This window comes from Natrix helvetica (genome assembly GCF_964273705.1).
Source record: "Natrix helvetica genome assembly, chromosome: 13".
In the NCBI taxonomy this organism is placed as follows: Eukaryota; Metazoa; Chordata; class Lepidosauria; order Squamata; family Natricidae; genus Natrix; species Natrix helvetica.
In genome coordinates this window covers 13,111,983-13,131,550 of record NC_138557.1, presented here as the reverse complement: position 1 = coordinate 13,131,550, position 19,568 = coordinate 13,111,983, and the positions used below count along the sequence as shown (strand labels likewise).

General features: G+C 40.2%; 1 protein-coding gene across 3 annotated transcripts in view; it reads right to left on the bottom strand.

The window, feature by feature from the left end:
- Positions 1-19,568, bottom strand: part of RBFOX1 (RNA binding fox-1 homolog 1) — a 2,041,748-nt gene that overhangs the window by 140,775 nt on the left and 1,881,405 nt on the right. For all 3 annotated transcript variants that reach the window (XM_081966089.1, XM_081966090.1, XM_081966091.1), the window contains one exon: positions 1,587-1,667. In XM_081966089.1, the coding sequence (XP_081822215.1) occupies positions 1,587-1,667 (81 nt within the window). The remainder of the gene's footprint in view (positions 1-1,586; positions 1,668-19,568) is intronic.

The window sequence follows — 19,568 nt, the reverse complement described above, 5'->3', positions numbered from 1 at the left end:
TGAACATCTGTAGCTTGGGTATACGATGAGAGTGGAGGTTTATTCTCTGAGCTTGTGGGTTGGTTTCCAAAGATTTCATTAACAGGCTGGGTAACATCTGCTGAAGATGCTACCTAGCCTGGCAATGAAACATTCAGAAATCAACACACTCAGAGAACAAACCTCCACCCTTACAAAGAGGTCTGTTTGGGTTAAGATAAAATCCATCTTTGATTTAATTGCCATGCAAATTAGGTAAAGGTTCCCCTCGCACATATGTGCGAGTCAGGAATGCCCATCTCCATTTCAAAGCCGAAGAGCCAGCGCTGTCCGAAGACGTCTCTGTGGTCATGTGGCCGGCATGACTCAACACCAAAGGCACACGGAATGCTGTTACCTTCCCACCAAAGGTGGTTCCTATTTTTCTACTGGCATTTTTTACATGCTTTCGAACTGCTAGGTTGGCAGAAGCTGGGACAAGGAACGGGACCTCACTCCGTTACGGGGCGTTAGGGATTCAAACCACCAAACTGCCGACCTTTCTGATCGACAAGATCAACATCTTAGCCACTGCGTCCCTTTTGCCATGTAAATTAAAGAGACATTAAATAGAATTAATAAAAATTATGCGGTCCTCTTCGTAGACTGAAAAGTTTTGTTTCAATGTGATGTTGAACCATTCGTTTGAGAGGCATCCTAGAGAGGCCTTAAGAATGTTCATGTTTGCCTTTTAGAGGCATCCAGCCAGTTCTCTTTCTCACCTCTCCTTTTCTGAACCCTGGGTGGGGAGGTTTATATGGTGGAATCTGGTGCTGGGTTGCGGGATGGAGAAACTCATTCTCAAGTCAATAATACCAGACAAATCAGCCGTGAGTCTTCGTTCTCTAGAAAGAGGCCCCAAAGGGATCCTCTCTAAAATCTTAACAGGATTTATCTCATAGTTATGCAAAGTGTGCTTTAGTCTGGCAAGATTCCTGTCTATGGACCAAAAGCAATGAAGAAACTACTCTGAACAATTCATCATGTTGTTTTTGGTTCCTTGAACCTGACAGTCTTGAGTGCTTACCACTTTTTTCCACACCTTGCAGCAAGCCAGGGAGACTATCTAGAGGTGGGATTCTACCAATTTAGACCAGTTCAGGCAAACCAGTAGCTCCGAAGATCAGCTGGGACAAACCGGTTTGCTCCCACTAGCAAATGGGCCTGCTTGCCAGCCCCTGCACTTTACCTACCTTTATCTTCTCCGCTTAGTCACATGGCATAGTTGATTGGCATGCATCAGCTCTTTTCCTTCCCAAGCAGCAATCCGGAAGGTAAGTCTTCTCTAAACTGTGCTCAATTAGCGAACTAGTTGTTAAACTGGTAGGATCTCACCCCTGAGACTACCCCATCTCCAACGCAAAGTGCACACACACACCCGTCTAAATGGAGATAAGAGGTTCTGTATCCTCCTTAGTAGGCAAAAACCACAATCCACTCTCCACTTTGAAATTGCAGGTTTCTTAGACCTCATGTTCAACGTAGTCCAAGAACTGGGTCTTTCTGAGGACATTTCCAAGGCAATCAATAAATCAATCAGTTAAAAGGTAGCTGGAGTATTGGCTTACTTGTGGACGTGTATACTAGTGAACTGGGGGCACTGTACATGGGAGATCCTTCTTGATTTGCCTGGCACAGGAGCACCCTGCCTATGAAAGAGAAAGAGAGAGACAGAGACAGAGAAAGACAGAGAGTGTTCTGAGATTGGGAGCACAAACATGAAAAAATATATTACAGAGTTATGCAAAACCAACATAGCTTTTTTGACATAGTCAGTAGGTTATATTTGCTCTTCTTCATGGGCAAATCTACCTCCCAATCACCTGCAGCAGAAGTTCCCATACTAACACTTTCCCCACCACGCAATTATTTTCACCTAGAGTAGGGGTCAGCAACCCATAGCTCTGGAGCCGCATGTGGGCTCTTTCATCCCTCTGCTGCGTCTCCCTGTCGCTGGCCAGCTCCACAATTGATAAGGCTTCCAGTTAGGACAGATAGAGGAAAAAGGACGCCGTGCTAGCAGGTGACTCTATGGTCTTCTGGTCGGCAGAGGAAAAAGGACACTGTGCTAGGAGGAGACTCTATGGTGGTGGAACCGGACTTCTGGTTGGCTCCAGAATTGAACAGGGGGCTTCCGGTTACAACCTTTGTGGCTCTTTGAGTGTTTAAGGTTGCTGACCCCATGACCTAGAGTGACCAAAAGATAAGAGACCTGAGATTTTTAGCCCCATAAATACCCGAAACTTCTCAGATCGAAGAAGTCTGATCTATTGATAGCCTGTCTCTCACCCAGTATAAATACTTTCATTTTACATTAAGGAAGATCAACCCATCCCAGCTTGCCACCCTGAAGCAAACACACAGTAGAGTTTGGAGTTGTGCAGCCTTGCTCGGTAATTGCATTCTTTTTTTATTTTTTTTTAAATATATTTTTATTGTTTTTACATTTAAAACAATGCAATGCCGTGGAGTCGGGGTGATCATATATTCCCATTATGTACAGCTAGTTTCAACCATTAACAGTTATTCTACTTAATACATTGTCTGTCCTTCTGTTCGATCGCCATATGTACATTTGTTCCAGTCTTGTCATCTTAACTTATACCAGTCATAAAATCTATTCCATACCTCAAAATATTCCGATTCCCCTTTATTTTTAAGTTCCAAAGTGAGCCCATCTGCTTCTGCACAGGCCAATCCTTTTCTGATTATATCTAGCTCTTATTTATGCATTCTTATTTTCCTGGCGTTAGGAAGGAAACCATCTTTAGGCGTCATGGACACATCAGAAATATTAATACACATCTGGGCTGTATGGACAACCTGTTACTGGGCTAAACTAAGCATTTTGTGATAAGAAAAGAAATAAGAGAAAATATTTCCGGATTTTGAGTCTCTCCCTCTATAACCTACTATTTCCAGAAATTGAGAAATTGCCGTTTTCAGAAAGGGGAGATAATAAAATCTACATTCATTATTGTATTCACCAGAGAATGAACAGCAAGTTTGGAACAGACAGGAATAAAGAGATAAAAATCTTACTATTGAAGGATTGGAAGTGTTCCAGTTGATACTGTTAATGCCAGGGAAAGCCTGAGAAATGAGCCTTGTCTACATCAGAAAATATTCCGCTGAAATATTTCACTAAAGTTGAAGAGAAGGCTAGACAATCTCAGCTCCCAGTTTTAACTGCAAGGGCTGTTATAATACAACATTATTTCTTTCCAAATGTGGCTATTTTTCATTTTTCTTCTCAGTTTTTTTTTAAATCATCTAAATGTTTTTGAGCAAACGGGTTGCAAAATAGATGAAGTTGCTTTCTAAATACAGAGAAATTAACCCAATATTGTTTAATATTAGTTATGTTAATTATACATAGAGGTTTGCTTCCAAACATTACAAAAAATAAAGCTGTTGCCATTGTTTTTTAAAAAATGTAGTGTTAAAAATATTATCATACAAATGGTGTAAATCCAAGCTAGATGAACAGCTCCGATGGCAGTTAATGTGTTTCTAAAACTTCTGAGGAGCTGTTACAACCCATTATGGCTGAAATATTGGTGTGTGAAAAATTAATAAAGCCAGCAGAAAATGGAATTTGGCATCTGTGCTAGCTATTTACATAGAAAGAATCACCCAGAATTAATTATGCCCTCTGTTACATTCTAATGAGTTTTTCATTAAAATGTACACTATTATGGAAACTAAACAAGGATTATTCAAACAAAAATGCCAACAGATGTTTTTTTTTCCCAAAGAAAAAGAGGGAGAGAGATTAAAATTAGTTAATTGTTTGTACATTTATATCTAGCGCAGGGTTAATCGAACCCAATTTATCATACCGTTTATGTATATTTTGCAAAGAAAACAATATATTCTGGAACTATGTATTAGCGCTTGGCCAATATTTTCTCTGGCATGTTCTCCCCTTGGGCTGCTTCTTCAATTGAATGGAAAAGAAATTGTTACATTTTAAAAATATTCTTCTTCTTTTTAAAGGAGATATTTGATCTCCTTTAAATATGGATTGGGTTGACTTGTTCTCCAAAGCACCAGAAGGTGTGACAAAAAACAACGGGTAAAAGCTCATTAAAGAGAGAACCAACTTAGATTTAAGGAGAAATTTCCCAACAATGAAAATTGTTAATCAATGGCACAGTTTGGCTCCTAGAACTCTGGCTGACTGGAAGATTTCAAAACTTTGGACCACCATTTGTCTGGGATGATATCAAGTCTTCTGCCTTAATCAGAGGGTTGGATTAGAAGACCTCAGAAAGCAGGAGAAGAAGCCACGGAAGGAAACTAATCAAGGAGAGAAGCAACCTAGAACTAAGGAGAAACTTCCTGACAGTGAGAATGATTAACCAGTGGAATGGCTTGCCTTCAGAAGTTATATGTCCAAGAATTTTATAAGATATATCAACAAATCAGTGACGTGCGGTGAGGTTTATGACTGGTGAGGCACTGACAGAGTGCTGGGTTTCAAATATTAGCTCCATCCCTGGAAACTTTTAAGAAGAGACTGGACAGTCACTTATCTGGAATGGAATAGGGTCTCCTGCTTGAGCAGAGGGTTGGACTAGAAGACTTCCTAGGTTCCAACTCTGTTATTATTCTGTTATCTGTACATCTATATCAACATCTACAGCCTTAGCTATGTCATCTATCTATTCATCCACCCGTTATCATTCCATCTAGGAGTGATATAAAGGTACCTTCCCTACCAGTTCACAAAAGTGAGCGCGCATACGCTTTTGGCAGAAAAAGGGCCTAAATGGGTTGCCATAGAGCCGGGCGTAGCCGCCTAGGATTTCTTCCACCGGTTTGGGCTATCTGGTCTGAACCAGTAGAATACCATCTCTCTATCCATCCATCCGTCCGTCCGTCCATCCATTTTTATCTGTGAATCATTAAGTGCTCTTATTGCATCTGTTCTACTTTGGAAATAGAGCCTATTTATTCAGATCTTCACAATCCCGTAGGACCTATGGGAGAAGCGAACTCAAAGGCAGATGACATACACCAAATATTGTTCTTCTTTGGTTTGTCCCAAGAATAACTTAGCAGCTTTTCACGTTGATGCTTCGGTTATAGGCCAACCAAACAGTTCAAAACAACAAAGCCGATCACTTCTTAAAGATCAAGAGTTGCTTTTCCTGCTCCATTTCAACTCCCAGGGTCCTTCCGCTAAACCCGTCCCCATGGAACCCTTGAGTAATTTGTGTGAAAGTATTAATCTGCTAAGGGAATAGAGAACACCACACTATTGAGGGAATATGGGAAACTGTGCCAGGGTAATGCATGTACAACAGCGCACTACATATATTAATCATATTACCAACAACTGTGCAATTACTGTACTGAGTCAAGAGCATCTCTCAGGGGCAGAAGGGAAAAAAGTGATAAAGGAGGCCATGCTGCCAAGAATCTCAGCAGCTTGGAAGGGCAAATGTTGCAACTGAACAAAAAATAAAAATAAGAATAATACGAATTGCCAAGCATAGCCTAATTGCCTTTACAAACGCTGGAAACAGCATCATAATATTGCTGCTCCTCCATCTAAGACGAGAGTTACCAAATGACACATCTGTAGCGAGCCTGTAAGATCTTACTCCATTTTATGAAGATCAGAGTGTCTTGATAAAAAGTGCAGCACACCGGATAGAAAAATGCAGTATTGCAGGCTAATTCTGCTGACTGCCAACTGCTGGCAGTTCGATTGTCACCGGTTCACGGTTGACTCCGCCTTCTACCCTTCCAAGGTCAGTAAAATGATGACCTAGATTGTTGGGGGCAATAGGCTGACTCTGTAAGCTGCTTAGAGAGCGCTGGAAAGCACTGTGAAGCGGTATATAAATCTAAGTGGTGTGTGTGTGTGTGTGTGTGTGTGTGTGTGTATTTGGAAAAACACTTAATCCTCCCCTGGCTCAGCTGATAAGGGAGGAGATCTTGTGGCTTAGAGGTTAATACAACTGCCTAATATGTAAAAACAGCCCAAGTTCGAATCCCAGTAAGGGTATGGCTAGCTGATGAGAGCTAAATAGCTTGAAATAGATCTATACTAGTCTCCCCTCATTTCTTTATCCACAAAAAATGTAACACAAAATGGTTTGTCATGTAAGCAACTGCCTGGAAAGTTCCTGGCACAGGGCTGAAATGCGAAAGGGAAGCAGTATGCTCCCTCCCATATTTGGGTAGACCAGGTGCTTGGAAAAATACTTAATCTGGCTCAGCCAATAAAGGGAGGAGAACTTGTGGCTTAGAGGTTAATACGACTGTCTAATATGTAAGCAGCCCAAGTTCGAATCCCAACAAGGGTATGGCTAGCTGATGAGAGAGCTTGAAATAGATCTATACTAGTCTCCCTTCATTTCTTTATCAGCAAAAATATACACAAAAATGTATGTATGTATGTATGTATGTATGTATGTATGTATGTGTTTATATATGTGTGTGTGTGTGTATGTTTATATATATATATATATATATATATATATATATATGTGTGTGTGTGTGTGTGTGTGTGTGTGTGTGTGTGTGCACGCGCGCGCGCGCATGCATGCATGTATGTATGTATGTATGTATACACTATCAAACATGGCCACTTGGACAGCTCTCCTGTGCTGATTGTTTATTATTTTACTCAAGTTGCCATCCTCCTTCTCCTTAATAGAGAGGGGGCGAAAATGGGATAGTAAAATCTGTTTTGACTAAAGAACTGTATGCATTTTGGATGGGGGAGGGTGGAATCGCAGCTATAACAAGGTATGCCAAGTATCTTGACCATTTATGATTATGTTCCAGCTTTGGAGTTGAATTACATTACATGGTTCCATTTTTTACTTTAATTGTCTGCTTCAAGTTGTCAAGTCATAAGTATATCTCACCATTGCATTGCATTAAGGGACCTTTCCCTGCCCCACACCTCTCTCTATTGATCTTGTCCTATGGAGTAATTTAACTCCATTCTAATTTTCTTCCCCATATACCGGCTGACTCACCACCCAAGGAAGTGAGTTATGTATATTCAGGACGTGCGTCTTATGAATCGTGTTAAGGTTTACCGCCTTATAGCCTGTGCTGATGGAATATTTAATCAAAGAAATGAGTTGGCAGGGATGATGTACAATGTGGTTATGCCTTGTGGTGTGTGCCTTCACCGCCAATTGAGAAATGGGTGAATTTGCCATTCATCAGTGCCACGCTGAAAGCTTTGTATAACCTTCTCCTCTCTCTCTCTCTCTCTCTCTCTCTCTCTCTCTCGCTCTCTCTCCTTAAAACTTATTTATCAAGATTAAAGATATTTTAAATCAACAGCTTCTCTGCAGATACATCATCTTTATTTCCAAAGTGGCTACATCTTTCATCATTTAGCCGCTGAAAAAAGAGTCTCTCAACCCAAGCACAAAGTAATTTGAATTTTCCATGAAACACAAAAGAGAGAGAGAGAGAGAGAAAGAGAAAGCTAAAAGGATAATGTTGAAAGTCCAAAACACACTTGTCGGTGTTTCCTTCCCTTTTATTAACACGGTTATTTCGTGTTCTGCTGCTTATCATCAGTCCTTGATGTTGGAACCTCTTGGGATCAAGTCAGCCATGAAGCAAATTTAAAAATGTAAAGAGTGAAAGTGGCTTATTGTGGTCAAAGACCAGCATACCTTATATATATATATATATATATATATATATATATATATATATATATATATATATATATATATATATATATATATATATATATATATATATATATATATATATATATATATATATATATATATATATATATATATATATATATATATATATATAAATGTTATATTTGTACTGATAAATAAATAAAGGGAGACTAGTATAGATCCTTTTATTTATTTATCAGTACAAATATAACACAAATATAAAAAGGCAACATTAAAAATAAAAATATGGTTTTCTGCCTGCATGGTCTTCTGTGATAAGCCGAAGGACAGAAAGAGGGAGTAGTGACCTTCCTCCCATATTTAGTCATACCAGGGGTTGTAACACACATACATACATACATACATACATACATACATACATACACACACACACACAGACACACACAGACACACACACAGACACAGACACACAGACACACACACACACACACACACACACACACACACACACACACACATATATATATATATATATATATATATATATATATATATATATATATATATATTCCTTCTCTTTTCTTTCTCTCTTTGCCCCTTTTCTTAAAACTATCCTTTTTACTCCAGTTGTGCATAAGATGAGGAAATTGGGAATATTTTTAAATATTAATAATATAATAGTTTTTGATATGGTCAGATGACTAAATCAAGAAAGATTGTATTGTATTGTATTGTATTGTATTGTATTGTATCGTATCCTATCCTATCCTATCCTATCCTATCCCATCCTATCCTCATTCTCATGATAATAATATCAAAAATATAAATTTAATTTTTATATATTGAATATAAAACAATTTATTTTATTTTTAATGTTTAGAATCATTTTTCTATGCTGGATAAGAGACTCCCATGAGAAATATGATTTTTTTTTTTAAAAAGTAAAAATGCCTTGTTCTTTTCTACGTGTTTTGAGTGTGGTCTCTGGTCCCCCAAGTCTCTTTTTAACCTGAATGGTATCTGTATGGTGATAATTCAGGATAGATATGTCTGTATTAGTCTGATATAAATGGGTTAATCACACCTTCTTAGTTAATAATCACTTTATTACCCAAAGATGAGGGAAAGTTTAACAACTGACTGCTTGGAGTTTCTTTCCCTAGGTATGAATTAATAATTGTATGAATTATACTAATAAGACTTTGGAACAATAATGTCTGGATGTTACCAAACAGCAAACTGACTTTCATTTATAATTCCCATTTAGCCAGATTAGAACTCAGCAATTTATTTTCTAATGAGTTATGTTCGAATTACCTGAGTGAGTTTGCAATATACATCCACCACGTTCTCTCATTAGCTTAATTTGCAGCCTTACTTACAGGCATTAATTTTGACTCATAAATAAATCCATCTAGTTACCGTACAACAGTCTTATTATAAGGGACAATCTCCCTTGTGATGGGATTTTAATAATCACTCAAAGAAACGGATTCCATATTTCAGAATTGGGGCCTTAATTTCAGGAAACTGCTAAAATGTCTTACCACATATTCAAACATATTCTACTGTGGGAAACTGAGAGGGGGGATTGTATGGAGCATGGGAGCTCAACCAATCTCATTGTACATATGTTGCGCGCTGCCAATAATGAATTATTATTATATACGTTATCCATTAAACATGAAACGCAGGCAACTGAACATTTAAAAATGCATTACAAATAACATTGATTGGTGCTAATGGTTGATATGAGTTGCTGCCAGCGTCCTAGGTATCAACCAAGGACCTTCTTAAAATATACTATGTTCCGAGAAGCGCAGTTTTTTGCAGTTCTGCTGGTGTTATTACAGGAAGCTGCAATTTGTTGATATATCTTATAAAATTCTTGGACATGGCACCAAATGCCCCGATGACAATGGGTATCACTGTTACAAGTTTCATCCATAATCGGGTAGTTTTGATGGCCATGGTATTTCGTGAATTTTTCCAGTTCTTTTTCTTCGACTCTGGCATCTCCTGGTACCGCGATGTCAATAAATTGTACGTTTTGGCCCTCTACAACCGTGATATCTGGCGTGTTGTGTTCCAAATGACGATCCATTTGTATTCGAAAGTCCCACAAGATCTTCACCTTCTCATTTTCGGTAACTTTTTCCACTTTGTGCTTCCATGACTTTTTGGATACAGGTAAGTTGTATTTTTTACATAATGACCAGTGGATTAGTTTAGCAACTCGGTCGTGTCTAGCTTTGTAATCACTGTGCAATTTTGCTGCATTCACATATTAAGTGTGAAGCAGTTTTGACTTTGTTATTTCAAAGTCAGCAGTTTGGGTTGTCAGTGGATTTTTGTATCTTTCGCTTTCATGACATTAGTTTGTAGTGCTTGATCTTGAGCAGCCAGTATTAAACCTTCTGTTTCTTTCTTGATGGTTCCCATCTTAAGCCATGTCCATGTCAGGTGGTCATCACATTTTCCTTCAATGTTTTCCAAGTGCTGCCCATGCAAAGCTTTGGTTTTTCATCTACTTAATTTGTCATCCAGCTGTTTTTTCCTTATATTCTGCCTTTGTTTCTGTTGTTTTTATGCGGTTCTCCATTTTCACAGGCTGCAGCAATTTTTCTGTACGTTGGTTCACATAATCATTCAAACTTTGTTTTTCTTCTTCTACAGTTTGATGGATTTGCAATAGCCCCCTGCCCCCTATTTTTTGTGGCAGGTACAGCCTGTCGATGTCACTTCGCGGATGTAAAGCGTGATACATATTCAAAAGTTTGTGCATTTTCCAGTCCAAGTTTTCCAGTTCAACCAAAGTCCAGTTGATGATTCCAGCTGAGTAGCTTATCACTGGAACTGCCCATGTATTAATGGCTTTAATTATGTTTCCAGCATTCAGCTTTGATTTTAATATTTTTGCGGACCCTCCTGATGTATTCCTATTGCGTTGACTCTTTGATCTTTCCATTCAAGATGTTATCTGCTTCCAATATGCCTAGGTGTTTGTAACGATCATTCTTTGCTAATGCTTTCACTATGCTTCCATTTCCCAGTTCTATTCCTTCTATTTTTTTTCCATTTTTTCTTGCTGTATGGATAATATAGCACATTTTTCAAGTCCAAAGTTCATTTTGATGTCACTGCTGAACACTTGAACTGTGTTGAGTATTGATTTAAGCTCAGTGGGGCTTTTCATATATATTTTTAAGTCATCCATGTATAGTAGATGGTTTATCTTGCCATGTTGGTTTGAGATTTGGTATCCCAATTTTGTGTTTCGTAGAATTATTGTCAGTGAAATTAATGCAATATTAAATAGTAGTGGTGAAAGTGATTCCCCCTGGAAGATTCCTCATCTGATGTTGACTTCACCAATGTTCTCCTCATTTGCTGTTAGAACTGTTTTCCATTTTTGCATATTTGCTTTCAGAAATGTACAGATATTTTTGCTGATTCCGAAGTTTTCCAGACAGGTGTTAATCCAGCTGTGTAATAAGTCAAATGCTTTCTTGTAATCAATCCGCACCATATATGCATTTTAATTTAAAAGCATTATATTATTATTATTATTATTATTATTATTATTATTATTATTATTATTATTATTATTTTAAGCATAAACCTCAGTCAAGTGAACATTTGAAGATGTGTCACAAATTTCATTGACTGGTTCTAATGGTTGATACGGGTTGCTGCCAGCATCCTACGTATCAACCAGGTATTATTACTATTATTTTATTATTATTATTTTTATTTTATACTTCATTCATTAAACATGAAACTCAGCCAACTGAACATTCAAAAATGCTATCACAAATACCATTGACTGGTGCTAATGGTTGATACAGTTTGCTGCCTATCAACCAAGTACCTTCTTAAAATTTACGATGTTCCGAGTAGCGCAGTTTTTTGCAGTTCCGCTGGTGTTATTGCAGGAAGCTGCAATTTGTTGATGTATCTTATAAAATTCTTGGACATGGTGCCAAGTGCCCCGATGACAATGGGTAGCACTGTTACATGCTTCATCCATAGCCGTGTAGATGGCCAGGTCTCGGCATTTCGTTATTTTTAGCCCAAGTTTTGCACTTTGGTTCCAATTACTTTGCAGTTGTACAATTTGGTTCTCTGGCAGTAACAACTGAGTCCTGTAGCCCCTTTTTCGACAGATGTCCAGGAGCCATAGCATCTGACATGGTCCTTGTTGACCTGGACACCGACATATCCAACGTGGAATTTTGTTGTTTTCTTCTCATCATTAGTGATGGTAGGTGCCTGGATTGGTTCTCAGTGGCTAAGCCACTACTGAATATTTTATTATTATTTTATTATTATATGTAGCCAAAATAACATTCCTTCTTAGAAAGTCAAGTCGTCTTGTCCCTGCATCTGGATGGATGTGGATTGTGAATGGAAGGAATCTTCCTTTGTGGCAGTGACTGATTGGACCATGTGATGGACATGTGGGTGCTGGGCAGGGTCTTGAACTTTCAACTGGATGGGGAAAACCTGGAAGCTTTCAGATTTGGGTTTTCCCAGATGCTCCAACATGGCTCTTCTAATAAATTGGAACCTTGAGGAACCTCAAGTCTCGGACCCTTATTGGATTGAGGATCCTATTTGGAACCCTGAGAGTGTGATCTTGTGTGCCAGCATCAGTGGGAATAATAGAATCCTAGGGCTGGAAGGGGCTTTGGAGATCTTCTAGTCCAACCCCCTGCCCATGGCCATGTAAATTAGGTAGCGGTAAAGGTTCCCCTCACACATATGTGCTAGTTGTTTCTGACTCTAGGGGGCAGTGCTCATCTCCATTTAAAAGCTGAAGAGCCAGCACTGTCCGAAGATGTCTCCATGGTCTTGTGGCCGGCATGACTAAATGCTGAAGGTGCACGGAACGCTGTTACCTTCCCACCAAAGATGGTTTCTATTTTTCTACTTGCATTTTTACATGCTTTTGAACTGCCAGGTTGGCAGAAGCTGGGACAAGTCATGGGAGCTCACTTTGTTATGTGGTGATGGAGATTTGAACCGCCGAACTGCCATCCTTTCTGATCACAAGCTCAGCATCTTAGCCACTGCGCCCTTACCCTTCCAAGACTATATATCACCACCTAAACCCTGAGATACAAATACTAAACATCTTCAAAATAAACTTGAGGGACAAGAATGATTAAATTATGGGAAATGACACAATGTACTATATTTAATTTGATTTAAATCGGTTGTGGGTTATATCTTGGCCTGGCCTATTTTCTTGGTTTTGGTTGCACCCATTAAAAAAAATAGAGTGTAAGAAGTCCTCAGCCTCATGGAACTCATTGAATAACAGAGTTGGAAGGGACTTGGAGGTCTTCTAGCCCAACCCTAGACAATTTCTGAAGGCAAGCTCTTCCACTGATTGATTGTTCTCATGGTCAGGAAATTCCTCCTTAGTTCCAAGTTGCTTCTCTCTTTTGTTAGTTTCCATCCATTGCATCTTGTATTGCCTTCTGGTGGCTTGAAAAATATGGCCTCCTCATCTTTGTAGGAGGTCCTCAAATATTGAAACATCGCAATCATGTCTCCTGTCAGGCCTGGAAGCCATTCTTTTGCATTGGGCCTTCTGGCCTGCCACATTCAATGCTGTGGGGAAATGGGAGGGGGGATTATATGGCGTGTGGAAGATATATAGTCATAATATCATTCCTTTCTCAGAATGTCAAGGACATCTTGCCCTGCACCTGGAAGGTGTGAGGGGAGAAAAAATACCCATTGGAAAATTGCAGGTAGTAAGGCCTAGGAATGGCGTTGCAGGCCTGACTGAACCAAAGTTTAAACTAACATAGCTGCAAAATGTACCAGATATATTTCAAATATGCTGAATTGTGTCTGACTTTTGTCAGATAGCAATTCTTGTAGGACTTGCTATTTGCCATAAGGAACCCATTGCAATGGAATTAATTGTGAGAGTTTGGTCATGCAATTGCATTGCTATCTTGGCTACTCATGTTCAAAATTGCTCGTGAAACAATAAACCTCTGATCTTAAAGTAAGATTTATTGCTTGTGGTTTCCCTTTGTTTTTTTATCAGGATATTTTTATGACAAAGGGCATAAATGGGAGGCATCTCCAGTTGGGAGAGTGCCTGATTGGCCCATGTGATGGACATGTCGGTGCTGGGCAGGGACTTGGACTTTCATTTGGGTGGACAAAACCTGGGAGCTTTCAGGTCCGGCTTTTCCCAGATGTGCCAGTATGACGTCTCTAATAAAATGGAACTCTGAGGAATCTCAAATTCTTCTCGGAGTCTTCTTTTGTTGGAGGTCTTACTTGGAACCCTGACATCTCCTTTAGTCCTTTTCACTAGACAAAAGTTTATATGACCCTGGATTATGTCAACATCTGGAAGGTGCCTAATGTCCTGCCTCTGAATATTGGCAGGAATGATACAGTTAGACTTGAGTGGGAAAACTGGATTATAAACCTATTTGCACAACAGGGATGCACTGAGGGGGAGGAACGTGGCACAGAACATAATATTCTTCAAACGATCTCAGATATATTTGCCACAAGCTTTGAAATCCTCAAAAATTGACAGTGCTTTGAAGCATGAATGACTAGATCCAAAGCTAAGAGGGGACTCAGCACCAAACAGGTATCTGCAATAGGTAAATACTAGACATTAGAACAGGTTCACCAGCTAACTCCATCTTCTAAGAGTAAGATATGATAATTCATGCCCCATATTAATACCAGTCTAATGGTGATAAAGATTCTCATTAGGAAGGCCAAATCCTTCACCGCAGGGCTGGCGATAAAGTAGCTCTAAGGGAACTCCATAAGGCTGCATGCCAAAAATCAATAACATGCCATTTTATAATTAAGAGACAAAATAAATGCTAAAGGAAAGTCCAGTAAATTAAGAAAAGTAACATCCAGAGAGATGGAAAGTATTGATTGCAATGTACAAATATGTGAAGTCCCTCTAGCCTACTCTTTGAAGGCAATTAGAATTTGGATGGTTAATTCTACATAAGCTGGAGGGGGGGAAAATCCATGATTATGCCATGAACGTATTATGATATTTGTCATTAATGGCAAGTAATTTGTTATCAAGCAACCAGTGTCTCTGATTAATCAATTAAGGAAGGTTCTGGCTGACTTGCTTCTATATTAAAGCAGATTACAGCAATGGTTGCCTTCCCATAAACAAAGCCAGGGGTAAAATGAGAAATTGTTCGACGTCTCCTTTCATCCAAAATGGAAGAAAGAGACATTTATGACCAGGGCATGGAGAAGATGACAGAACGTGTGAAATGATATTGGCATGCAAATGCAGTGACTTATGTAGATGCATCAGATATTGGGACACAAATCATAGAATAACAGAATTGGAAGGTATCTTGGAGGTCTTCTAGTTCAAACCCTCTTCTTGAAAACTTCCAGTGTTGGAAGATTCACAACTTCTGAAGGCAAGCCGTTCCACTGGTTGAATATTCCCACTGTTCAGGAAGTTTCTCCTTAATTCCAGGTTGATTCTCTCCTTGATTAGTTTCCATCCATTGCTCCTTGTGCTGTCTTCTGGTGCTTTGGAGAATAGCTTAACCCCCTTTTCTTTCTGGCAGTCCCTTAGATATGGGAACACTGCTATCGTGTCACCCCTGGTTCTTCTGGTCCTTCTTTCATTAAGCTAGACATATCCGACTCCTGCCACTGTTCGTCATATTTTTAGCCTCCAGCCCTATAATTACCTTTATTGTTCTTCTCTGTACTCTTTCCAGAGTTTCTACTATATCATTTTAATAATGTGGCAACCAAAACCAGGTGCAATATTCCAAGTGTGGTCTTCCCAAAGCATTATAAAGAGGTCTATTCTCCTGTTAATGCAGCCTAGGACTACGTTGGCTTTTTGTGACAGCTGCAGCACACTGCTGGCTCATATTTAAGTGGCTGTCCACTAGGACTCCAAGATCACCAAGACTGGTGTTGTCATTTTGGCACCATTGTGATTTGCTGTGGACACAGTTGGTGATGTATGGCACTACAGATAATTTTTACAGTCCTAATAAAGGTATAATAAAAGATGAACTGACTGTCAGTGACATTCCTAATCCATAGGGTTCAATATGACGTCGGTCCACCCTTGGCAGCTATAACAGCTTCAGCTCTTCTGGGAAGGCTGTCCACAAGGTTCAGGAGTGTGTTTATGGGGATTTTTGACCATTCTTCCAGAAGAGCATTTGTGAGGTCACACACGGATGTTGGACGAGTTTACGTGGCCCACCACTTCGTGGCTGAGTTGCTGTCGTTCCCAAACACTTCCACGTTCTTATAATACAGCTGACAGTTGACTGTGGAATATTTAGGAGCGGGGAAATTTCACGACTGGATTTGTTGCACAGGTGGCATCCTATCACAGTTCCACGCTGGGATTCACTGAGCTCCTGAGAGCGACCCCTTCTTTCACCAATGTTTGTAAAAACAGTCTGCATGCCTAGGGACTTGATTTTATACACCTGTGGCCATGGAAGGGATTGGAACACCTGATTCTGATTATTTGGATGGGGGAGCGACTACTTTTGGCAATATAGTGTATGTACTAGTCGTTCCCGACTCTAGAGGGCAGTGCTCATCTCCATTTCAAAGCCGAAGAGCCAGCGCTGTCCGAAGATGTCTCCGTGGTCATGTGGCCAGCATGACTAAACACCAAAGGCACATGGAATACTGTTTCTTTCCCACCAAAGGTGGTTCCTATTTTTCTACTCGCATTTCTTATGTGCTTTCGAAATGCTAGGCTGGCAGAAGCTGGGACAGGTAATGGGAGTTCATTCCATTACGCGGCGCTAGGGATTCAAACCGGCGAACTGTCAAACTTTCTGATCGACAAGCTCAGATTCTTAGTCACTGAACCACTGCATCCCTAATAGTCCTAATAGTGCTGCTTAAAAGCCGTAAATGGCAGGCAAAGAGGATCCTTCAGCATAGGATGATTCCCAGTTAGAAAGTCAGGAGTAGAGATATTGGAAGTGACTCCATTTCTCTAAATAAGTTACATGGAAAAACAGGAACTAAAAATAATTCCCATCCCTCCAAGTATGAAAATTGACTGAATTTGAAGAAGTTAAATTTTAGTTCAACTCTTTTAATTCAACATCAGCCATCGAAATTCATGGAAATAGTTGATTTGGGGACTGGAGGCTAAAACATATGAAGAACAGTTGCAGGAATTGGGTATATCTAGTTTAGTGAAAGGTAGGCTGTCATGTCACTAGGGGTGTTCCAATATTTGATGGGCTGTCAGAGAAAAGAGGGGGACAACCTATTCTCCAAAGCACCAGAAAGCAAAATAAGAAACAATGGATGGAAACTAATGAAGGAGAGAAGCAACCTAGATCTAAGGAGAAATTTCCTAACAGTGAGAACAATTTATCAGCAGAAGAGCTTGCCTTTGGAAGTTGTAGGTGCTCCAATCTCTTGTTAAAAATCATTGGAGGTATTTAACAAGAGATTCAACATTTATCTGAAATGGTGTATAGGATCTCCTGCTTGAGTAGGAGTTTGGACTAGATGACCTCCAAGATCCCTACCAGCTCATTCTACTCCATTCCATTCCACTCCACTCCACTCCATTCCACTCCACTCCTTTCCATTCTACCCAGATGGATGGATGGAGAGAGGTGAAATGCAATATGTTATCAACTTTTTCCATTTCCATTTTAATAAGTGTTGAATGAATGTATTCAACAAAAATATTGAATAACTAATAAAGAAAAGTGTTGAAAAAATTAATTAAATACTTGAGTAGCTTCTTAATTCCTCCCTGAGAAAAAAAAATTCTGGCACTGGTAGATATTTTGGCCTTCTAATTATGATATTCCTAAGTGTTTCTGGAACAATTGGGATAAAGCAAGCCCAGACTTCAGAATGCATTAGCATCAGAGGGCATTGCTAGGGGCAGGAAGTCACTATCGAAAACTCATTTATCTAGTTTTCATCCTATTTACTGCCTGAGATAACATTGCCCAGCTGCTTGGCCTCATCAGTGAAAAATATTTCAGACAATGCCTAAAGTGGGGATTTCATTTCAGTTGTTTAACAACCTCTGTATGCTACACTTCATTGGCTGTGGTTAAGATTGGGATAGGAAATTGCAGAGACTAAAGGTTGCTTCCTACAGATATCTAGGTTGCATGCGCAAGAATGAATGTTCATGCTGTTGACACACTTGGCTTCCCTGCATATAAAACTAGGATTCAGTTTCAGATCTAGATTCGAAAAGGTCCTTTGGAGCAGATACAAGGGTGTATCTTTTCCTAGCTCATCCAGTTCAGTAGCTTGGCAATCCTAGTGTTGTGGTCCACTGGCGGCCTATGGAGCTGGCAGCAAAGTCGGACAGTGAGGAGGTTCGGGAGGAACATGGGCCAGTCTTGGAGTCTGGGGAAGACTCAGACAAGGGCTATGTGTCGGAGGCAGAGAGGGGGCCAGGGCCATCTAGTAGTTACGTGCTCCCTCTGGAGCCTGACACCAGCGAGGCAGAAGAACAGTGAGAGCCTGTTCCCATGTGCGCATGTGCAGAGATGTGAGAAGGCAAGAACAGTTAAAACAAAAAGGGTGACTCAGGAGTAAGGCTTGGAGGTGATTGGCCCCTCCCATAAGACATAAACGAGGAGCAAACGGACGTGAGCCTTTGCAGGAAGCAATTTGTTCATCTAGTCGGTTCAAGGTCTGAAAAGTCCTGTTTGATTCTGTGGTCCGTTTGTCCTTGCAAAACTAATTGGCAATTAGGCCTCTGGCAGCTTTTCAAGAGAGATAAAGGCGGGTGCTTATCAACATTACCCTGAAAGACTGTGTCAACCCCAGCAGACATCTGCCGGAGTCTTCACAGAATGTTTGTGAATCATTACGGGCCGTGAATGACCATCATTCACAGCCGTCTAAATAAAAGAAGAGGCTTGGGGACTAAGTTTGTGATTTATGCTTTCTCAGGAAGCCTAGGCCAGAACACCTAGAAATAAATCTATTTAAGAAGATACCAACAGCCTAACCCCACATCTGTTCGAAAGCACGTTGCCAAGCCCTCTAACGGGGAACCCATGCTATCATGCATATCCAGAAAGCACATAACACTTTTCAATAGAAAATGCATGTTTAATTTATTAAATTTATAGACCGCCCCCTCTCCCCAAAGGGACTCGCCCATATTTTGCTCGCCCATATGTTGCCCATATGTATTCTGAAGAACCTGTTGATAAAAAGCCAAATAGTAAAACACACCCATACTGTTAATGCTGTGTAACCCCTGTATTAGAGTAAAGTCCTATGCAAAGAGCAATACATTTAGGAAAAGAGGGGGGGGGATAGAGACCTTAAATTGGCAACTGTCAAGCACCAGGGTAAATCTGGAGATTCAGGCAATTCAAATGAGTATAAATATTTATTGCAAATTTAAACTCTCTGCAAGAATCTGACCAACTGGCCATTCAGGGAAATGAGCGGGAGATAAGAAAGGCATTCAAGATGGGCTGGACTCAGTTCTCTTGCCAGTGCACAGGGATTCACGCAGAGGTGGGCTTCAAAAATGTTAGCAAGGGGTCCTCTGCCTGGTTGCTGGTGGGGCATGGACATGATGGGTGTGGCCTAGTCAGCCTCCTGCACCATGGCAGGGGGTATGTTTTTGCCCTCCCCGGGCTCTGGAGGCTTTCCTCGAGCCTCTGGGAGAGTGAAAATTGCCTCCCCAGGCTCCAGAGGCCCTCTGGAGGCCAGAAATGGGCCCATTTCCAGCCTTTTCAAACATCCAGTAGGCCCACTTTTCGCCCTCCCCAAGCCTCCATGCGCACCCTTCACTTACCTGCATCCAAAACAGGCTGCGTGGAGACTCCTGGGAAGGGTGGGGTTGGTTGAGCCAGCCAGGAGTGGGGTTTGGGGGTTCTCCAA